Source organism: Oratosquilla oratoria, chromosome 33, assembly GCF_046742065.1.
Source record: "Oratosquilla oratoria isolate Oo_2021 chromosome 33, ASM4674206v1, whole genome shotgun sequence".
Classification (NCBI taxonomy): domain Eukaryota; kingdom Metazoa; phylum Arthropoda; class Malacostraca; order Stomatopoda; family Squillidae; genus Oratosquilla; species Oratosquilla oratoria.
The window spans coordinates 46,366,085-46,377,173 of NC_134809.1; the positions used below are offsets into that span (position 1 = coordinate 46,366,085).

The 11,089-nt window shown below is 42.4% G+C and overlaps 1 protein-coding gene across 1 annotated transcript in view; it reads left to right on the plus strand.

Moving 5' to 3' along the window:
* Positions 1-10,263, plus strand: part of LOC143017983 (hydroxysteroid dehydrogenase-like protein 2) — a 32,651-nt gene extending 22,388 nt beyond the window's left edge. Inside the window, exons 4-7 of the mRNA XM_076173022.1 lie at positions 2,127-2,332; positions 3,596-3,793; positions 7,392-7,546; positions 10,210-10,263. Coding sequence (XP_076029137.1) covers positions 2,127-2,332; positions 3,596-3,793; positions 7,392-7,546; positions 10,210-10,263 — 613 coding nt within the window. The remainder of the gene's footprint in view (positions 1-2,126; positions 2,333-3,595; positions 3,794-7,391; positions 7,547-10,209) is intronic.
* Positions 10,264-11,089: the final 826 nt, after the last annotated feature.

Below are 11,089 nucleotides of genomic sequence, written 5' to 3' on the forward strand. Positions count from 1 at the left end.
TACTATCTCATATTAGCATGCATTCTCAAATGTCTATTTCTCATTACACTTTTTAATCCACCAAGGCATTTACTTGCTTCTCTCAATCTACATTCTACCTCCATTCCTTTTCCCACCACATTTGCTCCCAAGTATCTGAAGCTATCCACTTCCTCCAGTCTCTCTCCCTTAATACTCTCTTCCAAGTTGCTGCCACATTCTCCCCTTGTACATCACATTTCCTTTCTTTTACCCACATTTATCTTCAACTTCCTTCTTTCACACACACTCCCAAACTCTCACTAACTTCCTTAATTCCTCCTCAGATCCTGCCACATGCACAGTGTTATCAGCAAACAACAACTGACTTATCTTCCATTTTTTTTTTCCATTTTCTTGAACCATCTCCAATCCCCAACCCATTACCCTTGTGTTTACCTCTCACACCACCCCATCCATGTATAAATTGAACAGCCATGGCGACATAACACATCCCTGGTGAAATCCCACCTTTACCTCAAACCACTCACTCTCCATTTCTAATTCTAACACAGGCTCTACTCTCATAAAGACTCTTGACTGCTCTTAACAGCTTTCCTTTTATCCCATATATTTGCAATACCTCCTACAGTGTCTTCCTGTCTACCCTATTGTAACCATTTTCCAAAACCACAAAGGCCCAAAAACTATCCTTACCCTTTTATACAGCTTTCTAACATATCTGCCTTTCTTAAAGAGATTTTGTGTGAGGAAGCTGATATTGATAAACTTTTTGGGTTTTTAAAAGAAACAAATATTTTCAATGAAATTTAGATCTCTATCAAAACAACTTCTACTTTTTATCTATTCATTTTTTAACCAAATTTAATGATTTTATAATTTTATCAAATTTTAATCTTTTACCCACTCTTCACCAATCGGTCATGACGGCGCTGAATGACCTCCTTGGTCCCAGTGCCTGGCCACTGGCCTAAATATCATACCATAACCATAACATATCTGCCTTACCACAAAAGTCTTATCAGTGCAACCCCTACATGCCCAAAACCCACACTGTTCCTCACCAATTATTCCCTCTGTTCCTCTCCTGATCATCTCAATCAAAACCCTACCATAAGCCATCCGAACTACACTTAACAAACTGATCCCTCTGAAACCACTACACTCACACTTGTCCCCTTTTCCCTTGTAAAGTGGAACTATACAGGCACTCCTCCTGTCCTCCAGCACTCTACCCTCTTTTAGACAAACATTAAACCTCACCAGCCAGTCCACCATCACTGTATCTCCCTTTTTTAGACATTGTGTAGCCCCAAAGGGGCTACAGAGAGTAGGATGCCTAGTCTTATCCCCATCCCATTTTTGTTGCCTTTTCTGACTCAAGTGGGAAAATCTCGGTGGCACTATTCTTTTCCCCCACACTCAGAAATGGAGTGGATGTTAGTCCAACAGTCCATTGCCTCAGGTCTCATGCAGGGTACCCACCGCTTCCAGGTGACCAGCAATAGACCACAAGTTGATCAAGGTTCTGGACCCTTGGAGTTACACCTGTGGGTAGAGGTAGGGAAAGAGTATGGACTTCAGAGAAGTCTGATGAATATATATGACATATAAAGGGTGTTATAGACTGTGCAGTGTGGACATTCATCTTCCTCTGTGACATAGCTACTTACAGGCTCCACATGTTGATGCCTAGAGTGGATGTTGTTTGTTCTGGCAACCGTTTCAAAGGGATCATCAGTGTATACTTGCACTTGGTCAAACATTTCCTTGCCCTCTGCCACCTCTCTCCAAGACCCATTGACATCTTAGCCTCCATCTGGACATGTAGCCATGAGAAGCCTTGGTCTCTGGACTGTGCTTCTCTCCACCTGTTTACACAAGGAGAACGGTCATGTTGTGACTAGTCCCCTCTAACTACTACTACTAAGAGGCAGTGGCATACAGTCTCACTAATGCAATGCAGACTACTGTCCAAATTTTCCTCCTATAGGGATGAATGGGAGAGCCCAAGGACTATTCCTAATTGCTATGGTGCTGCAGGTTTTCATATAGTAATGTTCAAGGCAATGATTATTATTATAACCCACTATAGGCTGTTTAGTTCTATTTCTTATGAACTGGTCATTTATATAGTGTTTTTGCAGGTCCAAATTGTGTGTGCCTCACTTACTGAAGAGTATCAACCCTCACATCCTCAATATATCACCACCTTTGAGCATGTCACCACGCTGGTTTAAGGATCATGTAGCATACACTATGGCCAAATATGGGATGTCCATGTGTGTGCTTGGTATGGCTGAAGAATTCCGACAAGATGGAATTGCTGCTAATGCACTGTGGCCAAAGACAGGTGTTGTGTATTTTCCTAATTATATTTCATTGTAAGGCAGATGTACAAGAAGTTTAAGTAAGGAATAAGGATATCTTCTTGGGTTTTATGGATTTGGAGAAGGGATGTAACAGTGTTGACAGAAAGGCATTATGGGATGTGTTAAGGATGTATGGAATAGGAAGATATCTGTTGAGGGCAGTCAATTTTTTTTTACATGAAAGTAGACCTTGTGTGAGGGTAGAGAATGGAGAGAGCCATTGGTTTGAGGCAAAGATAGGGCTGCATCAGGGTTTTGTAATGTTACCATGATTGTTCAATGTTGCATGGAAGGGGTGGTGTAGGAGGTAGGTGCAATGATGATGAGTAAGAATTTAGAGCTAGTGAAATTGGAAAGAGGTGGGAAGTAAACCAATAGTTTGTAGGTGACACTACTTCTAGCTTGATCAGAAGAGGGAATGAAGCAGTGTCAGAGTTTGGGAGGGTATATGAAAGAAGAAAGTTGAAAGTAAATCTGGGCAAATTTATGGCAATAAGATGTACAAGGGTGACAGTGAATTGGCAAGTTTAAAAGGGGCTGCAAGAATTGCTTAGGGCCACATGTAGCAGGGAAAGGAGGATTCAGTGTGAAGATGAATTCTAGAGCAAGGAGGGGGCTATAATGAAGTGTCATGAGAAATAGGTATCTACAGATGAACCCAAAGAGAAGACTATGAGGGGGGGATTGTGCTGATGACACTGTATGGAACAGAGACTTGGAATTTCAATGAGGCAGGAAGGAGCCTAAATGTGTTTGAGGTGGATCTTTAAGAAGTGTGGTAGGGTTTACAATGGTGAATAGAGAAATCAGGTGAGGCACCTAGGAGATGCAGTGGATCAAAGAATGCTGGGATGGTTTGGGCATGTGGACAGAACGAATGAAGAAAGACTAGCAAAATGAGTATAGAAGGCAGAGGTGAATGGATTGAGGGAAAGGGATATTGAGTGCAAGAGGAATGTCTTGAGCAGGGGAGGGAGAGTGGAAGAGTTAAGTGTTAGTGGAGACTGGTTGTGAATGGGTGAGAAATGTATGCAGCCTGAAGGGACGTGTTCTTGTTAGTATCTTGAGATGTAGGCATATGTTAAGTTATACCATGAAATAGATGCATTAATTTCCAATTCAAAAAGTCTTTTGTAAGGAAGTACTGCCCTAGCCCTCTCTGATAAGATTGTGATATCAAATGGCATCAAGCCTTTAAGTAGATAATAATTTTATTTTTATTTTGTTTATTCTTTTTTAAACAGCTATCATCACTGCTGCCATGGAGATGCTTGGTGGAAAAGAGGTGGGAAGCCAGTGTCGTAAACCTGAAATCATGGCAGATGCAGCATATGTAATCCTCTGTAAAGACTCCCATAGCTACACGGGGAACTTTGCAGTTGATGAAACAGTTCTTAGAGCTGAAGGCATCACAGACTTTGATCATTATGCTGTAGAGCCAGGTGGGTTTTTTCTTGTATAGATTAAGATTAATTTTCAAGTTCAAATTGATATCTCTTGTAACTGTCAAGTTAGGTTGTTATAATGTATGTTAGGGAGGACTTTTTATTTTACATTTTGTATTGCTTACCCTGTCTGGGTTATTAGCTGCATGTTATTGTGGTAAAGTAGCATGCAGCTGATACTTTAGGGTCTATATGGAGTGCCTCTATGGACAAGGGTCACACATCATTTTGTCTGTGATAGAGGAAATTTCTGTTCATAAAGAAATTATGATACTTTATTATACTGCGGCTACCCCTCCGTTATGCTGTCCCCATACCCCTTTTTTTTTTTTTCTTTTTTTTTTTCTCTCTCTCTCTCTTTCTCTCTTTCTTTCTCCCTAACCCTGTGGTGGAGGACAAATAATACTGCCACCAAGTCTTCCCACTTGAGTCATACCCCAAAGGGGATATTCCTAAAAAGAGTAAGGCATAAGAGGGTCAGGGGAGTTTTCCAACCAGTACCCTAAGGTTTGGGTCTTTTAATGTGCATGGATGTGGTACAGATGATAGTAAAAGGGAAGAGATAGGCAGTATGTTTATGAGAAGAAAAATTGGGTGAATCTAAGTTGAGGGAGGGGCATGTGTGAGTATGGGAGTGTAGTTGGGAGGTTCTCAGGAGTGAAGAGAGAAGGAGGGAGAGAAGGGGTGGCTATACTAGGAAGTGAAGAGATAGGTAAATGTGTAATGGAGTGGAAGGAGGTTTTTTTTAACCACTTCCATACGGTGACGCCTACATAGGCGTCATGAGGAGCAAGTGGGTACACGATGATGCCGACATCGGCGTCTTGATTATATTTATTGTAGTCATACCTGCGTGACCCTCATTCTCTCTAAACTGGCTTCATCATATTTTCTATGGTTATCAAAATTCACAGGTGAAAGAGAACGAGCGATTGAGCAGCGATTTTATTTTTTATAATGTGATTATTATGACGCAACATCGCACATCTGGCAGCTAATGCTGCTAGTCGTGCGATGTGCCCCGGAGTGAAGGAGTTAAGGTTAATGTGGATGAGGGTGAAACAGGGAAGGGAGATGTGGGTTTTTGTAAGTGCATATGGGCCTGGTAGTGAGAAGAATGTAGAAGAAAGGGAGGCTTTTTGGATAGATTTAAACAAGTGCATAGTATTAAGAGACCTTAATGATAGGGTAGGAAATGAACTAATAGACAGAGTGGTTGGGAATTGTGGAGTTCCAGAAAAAATCATAATTGAGAGTTGATGGTGGAGATGTGTCTTGAGAGTTAATGATAGCAAATACAGTGTTTAGGAAGAAATCATAAATACACATGGGAAAGGGTGATAGATAGAGCATTAATGAACTATATATTGGTAACCAGGAGTATAGTAGGAAGAGTAAAGGATGTATGTTCTAAGGGGAGAGAGTGGGGGAATATCAGATAATTTTTTGGTAAGGTAAGTTGAGAGTGGAGGATCGATGGAGAAAGAGGAAAACAACAGAAGGTAAGGAAGTGCTTAGAGTGAACTGCTTAAATGAGAAAGAAAAGGAGGAGTACAATAAGAAGCTGAGAGAGGAGTGGGAGGGAGTGAAGGATAGATTAGAACTAGGAGTAGAGGAGGAATGGGGATGATTCAAGGAGGGAGTCATAAGGTGTGCAAAGATTATGTGTGGAACAAAGGATGGGAGGAAATAAAAGGAAGAGTAGTGAGTGGTGGGATGAGGAAGCAAAGAAGGGTGTAGAAGAGAAGAAGTGAGCTTTCACAGATTGGTTACAAAATAGGACGAGGGAATCATATGAGAGGTACAAAGTAAAGAGACGAGAGTAAAGCATAAGGTAAAGGAGGCAAAAAGGAGAGCAGATGTGAAGTGCTAAGAAAATGACCATGATGACTGAGGAAAATGGAGGAGAAATAATGAAAGATGAAGTGAAAGCAGTTGTTAAGAGGATGAGAGCAGGTAAGACACCTGGGTTGGATGGATGTCATGCAGAATGTCTGAAAAAAGGAGGTACAGTGATGGTGGACTGGCTGGTGAGGTTATTTAATGTTTGTTTAAGAGAGGGTAAAGGGGGACAAATGTGAGTATAGTTTCAGAGGGATCAGTTTAAGTGTAGTTGTTGTTGTCGTTCCCTAGACTGTCTGTCCGAGCAGTCCCGTCTCCCCAAGGAATGCCACAGCCGAAACTGGGTTTTCCCACAAATCCTTTATAGAGTGTATGTTGTGTAGTTGTGAAAGCTTATGGGAGGGTCCTTGATTGAGTGGAACAGAGGGAGTAATTGGTAAGGAACAGTGTGGGTTTAGGACAGGTAGGGGTTGTGTAGATCAGATTTTTGTGTTAAGACATATATGTGAGAAAGCTTTAGGAAAAGGTAAGGATGTTTTTTTGGGCTATTATACATACATACATATACCAAGGCTTTTTCCCCCTTACTAGGGAGGTAGCCAAAAAGGAAAAGGCATAAAATCATTCCCACCCATTCCATCCCCGAAAACACTCCACACCCCTCCACCCTCCCTCCCTGGAAAAGGCTTATGACAGGGTAGACAGGAAGGCACTATGGGAGTATTGTGAATATGGTGGGAAAGGGAGGACTGGAGGTGGAGGTAGAATGTAGGTTGAGAGAAGCGAGTCAGTGCCTTAGGGGATTAAAAAGTGTAATGAGAAATAGACATTTGGGAATGGATGCTAAGAGGAGATTGTATGAAGGAGTGATTGTGCCAACAGCACTGTACAGGGCAGAAACATGGAACATAAGAGAGGAGGAGTTTGAATGTGTTTGAGATGAGGTGCCTGAGAAGTATGATAGGGGTTACTAGGCTGGATAGAGTGAGAAGGTGAGGAAGAGAATGGGGGTGGAAAGGGAGTTGGGAGATAGGGTTGATGAAAGAGTATTGGGATGGATTAGACACATGGAAAGAACGAGTGAAGAAAGACTATAAAAGAAGTGTGGAAGGCAGATATGGAAAGATTGAACATGAGGGGTCAAACTAGGATGAGATGGATGAATGGGGGTAAAAGGGGCTTTGGGAAAGAAGGGAATGTCTGTTGAGGAAAGACAAGAGAGGACAGAAGATAGAGGTGAATGGAGAATGGTTGTGTATGGATGATGCTGTGATGCATGAGATGGAGTGGGTAGGGGATGGGGGGCAGCAGACTGGGAGTATGTGTGGGAAATAAATTGACGCAGCCTGAAGGGATTTCTCCCCATCTATTCTGCATGAGGGGATGGAGAAGGGAGGTTGCCGATTTAATGAAGTGGCCTTGCTGTGGATGTGCTGTGTCTTGCGACACTGCTTCTGACCCAGGGCAGTGGACAAGATGCAGGGATGACCCATCATCCAGGAGGTGCCAAGATAAGAGGGAGGGAAGGAGGTGGATGGTAGTGGAGTATGTTGGGGATGGAATAGTTGGGAGTGGTTTTTATGGCTTTGTTTTTTTGGCTACCTCCCTTGTAAGGGAAAAAAGCCTTGTATATGTATGTATTGCATATTATCTAAGGCAATCAATGATTACTCCCATTTGTTTCCCTCTCATCTTAACTCCTCTATGTTTTCAACAAATAAAGGTATGAATAAAGAAAAATTTCCTTCAACAGGTAAAACTTTGATACCAGACTTTTTCTTGGAGGAGTTTGACACAATGAATGCAGAACAGATGATCAGTGAAGCAGGAGGCAAGCCCAAGTTTGAAGAAGGCAAAGAGGTGGGCCAAGCAGAGGGAAAAGACCAAGCCGAAGGACAAGTAGCTCAGGTAAAAGCCACAAATTTTCTCCTCCTTCCTCCTTGAGAATGAATGATTTGTTAACTCTATTCTAGTGAATTGTCTATACACAACTTATTCCATTTTTCATATTTGAGGTACTTACACACTATACCATGGGACCTTTAGGTTTGGTTGCTTTTCTTACTTGCTTCTACCATGATTGCACATAAATCTTTTATATAAGCTATTGTGTTTTATTATTATTATTATTATTTGGTGGTGTTTAGGAAGAAAGCCAAGCATAAGTACACATGGGAGAGGGTGGTAGATGGAAAGGTAGTAGATGGGGTTTTAATGGACTAAATAGTAGTAACCATGAGAAGAGTAGGAAGAGTTTTGGATGTACATTTTTTAAAGGGAGAGAGTGGGTGATATCAGATCATTTTTTGATGGAAGTAATTTGAGAGTGGAGGATAGATGGAGAAAGAAAAAGGACAGAAAGTAGGGAGGTACTTAGAGTAAACTGCTTAAATGAGAAAGAAAAGGAATGTCCCTTCATTACACTTTTTAATCCATTGGTAAAATTGACAACTTGCCAATTACATATAAAATTTTGTATCCTGGCTTTGGTCAGAACCAGCTTGTCTTTCTCATACTGTCCTAGGAGTGGAGGAGGAATGGGGAACAAGGAGGACTGGAGGAAAAGTAGTGAGTGGTGGGATGATGAAGCAAAGAAGGTTGTAGAAGAGAAGAAACAATCATTCACAGACTGGTTACAAAATAGGATGAGAGAATTATATGAGAGGTACAAAGAAAAGAGAAGTAAAGCATAAGATAAATAAGGCAAAAAGGAGAGCACATGTGAAATGGGGAAAGAGTATGAAAAAGTTTGAAAGTAGTAAAAAGATGTTTTGGAAGGAAATTCAGAGAGGAAGAGGAGCCAAATCAAGTAGAGAAAAGGTAAAAGATGTGGTTGGAGAGAAGATAGTGGAAGAGACAGCAGTAAGAGGAAGATGGGCAGAGTATTTTGGGGAGTTGCTTTATGTGAAGGAGGTTAGGGAAGAAAAGGTAGTTGCAGTTGGAAGCACTAAGAAAATGACAGTGATGAATGAGGAAAATTGAAGAGAAATAAGGAAAGATGAAGTGAAAGCGTTATTAAGATTATGAGAGCAGGTAAGGCACCTGGGTTAGATGGGGGTCATGTGGAGTGTCAAAAAAAGGGAGGTACAGTGATGGTGGACTGGCTGGTGAGGCTGTTTAATGTTTGTCTAAAAGTGGGTAGAGTGCCATAGTGTCTGTATAGTTCCACTTGACAAGTGTGAGTGAAGTAGTTTCAGAGTGATCAGTTTGTTGAGTGTAGTTGGGAGGGTTTTGATTGAGAGGATTAGGAGAAGAACACATGGAGTAATAGGTGAGGAACAGTGTGGGTTTAGGACAGGTAGAGATTGCATGGATCAGATTTTTGTGGTAAGGCAGATATGTGAGAAAACTAGGAAAAGGTTAGGATGTTTTTTAGGCTTTTATGGATTTAAAAAAGGCTTGACTACTTTTAAGAGTAGTCAAGAGTTTCTATGAGAGTAATAGAGCCAGTGATATCTTATGTTGCCTCGGCTGTTTAATTTATACATGGATGGGGTGGTGTGAGAGGTAAACACAAGGGTAATGGGCCAGTGATTGGATATGGTTAAAGAAAATGGAGAAAAGTGGGAGATATCCCAGTTGTTGTTTGCTGATGACACTGAGCTTGTAGCAAGATCAGAGAAGGGATTAAGAAAGTTAGTGACGGAGTTTGGGAAGGTGTGTGAAAGAAGGAAATTGAATATAAATGTGAGTAAGGTGATAAGATATACAAGGGGAGAATATGGCAAGCAAATTGGAAGTGAACATTATGGGAGACAGTCTGAAGGAAGTGGATAGCTTTAGATACTTGGGTGCAAATGTAGTGGGAAAGGGAGGATTATAGGTGGAGGTAGAATGTAAATTTAGAGAAGCGAGTAAATGCCTTGGGGGATTAAAAAATGTAATGAGAAATAGGCATTTGGGAATGGATGCTAAGAGGAGATTATATGAAGAAGTAATTGTGCCAATAGCAATGTATGGGGCAGAAACATGGAAAATAAGAGAGGAAGATTTTAAATGTGTTTAAGATGAAATGCCAGAGAAAAATGGTAGGGGTTTACTAGAATGGATAGTGTGAAAAATGAGGAGGTGAGGAGAGTGGGAATGAAAAAAAAAAAGGAGTTGGGAGATAGGGTTGGCAAAGGAGTATTGGGATGGTTTGTCTGTTTTGCCATCATCCTTTCCTAGGGGGACGGTGTACAGGGAGTCCCCCCACCCCCCCGTCCTTAGAGACCAGCATAGTCACCAAAGTCCCATAGGAAATAGTTTGTGAGTGGCAGACTGATGGAGCCAACGGTATGGGCAGTGTTAGCTTGGCGCCTTGTTTGCATATGTCATCGCCTGAGGACAGGCTCCGGAAACGTCAAGTGGGACTAATGACCAAGCCAAAGGAGAGGAGGGGTGTTTCAGGACCTCCCATGAATACTGTATGGTGGCATTGTGGTCCCCTGGGGCAAAGGGTGAGATATGGTCGGAACTGGTGTTGTTGGTGCCAAGAGCAGCATCTGGTAGGCTGGCTCCAGATATTCACTCCAATGTGCCTAGCAGCTGCAGAGTGCCTATCCCTGTGATGCCCACACCTTGTCATGCAGCATGGCGTGGGCGCTGACAGGTGGCGGAGGGTGACGGGCCAGAAGGCACCATGATGGTAGGTGCATGTGTGCAGTTCCTACTGGGTGTCTGAGACAGTAACCATCAATGCCTCCTGTGGGCGGCAGTGGCGTCGCCACCTCCTGTGGTGACGTAATTGCAACAAGTGGAGCAGATGCCGGTGATACAGGCCTTTGCAAGTCAGCTGGGCTCCACGGAGGTGGCCACTTTGCGGAGGTGAGCCAGATGAAGTAGGAAAAAGGCCTACTTGTTTCGTAACGGCCTGCATAAGGGGCAATGGGTCCCATGCACTGGTGATATTTGAGGGCTGGTAAGGGCGAAGAAACAGTGAGATGAGGGCCCTCTTTGCACCACTACGTGTGCAAAGCGCAGCGTCACTATCAACAACCAATTTTTTGTTTGGTCCCCCCATTAATGCACACTGTGATTTGCACTGACACCTCACAGTCCCAGCGTTTTATTTCCACTTGTCATCTATTGGTCTTCATAGTTCCGGTCAAGTGCTCTGCTTCACTTTACATTGCCACCGATTCCACGTATTGTCCCCATGATTTCACTGTTGCATGTTGCAAGCATTATGCTACTCACTGTGCCATGTTTGTCATTATGTGTGGGCAACTGAAACATGGGGTGGGACAAATGGTTGAATCTTTTTGTGACAAGCGTTACAGGAGTGAGCATTGGATGCTCTCTGTATGGGAGACTGGTATAGACTGACGTGGGGGCAGCATCATTCTCCTTATGCAAATGGAGAGTAGGATGCCACATAAAACACGTATCGATGAAGGCCTAATGGCCATGACAATAGAGTCCTTGTACTGGGAAAGTGTCTGGTAGTAGGGTCCATGCTACAACACTAAC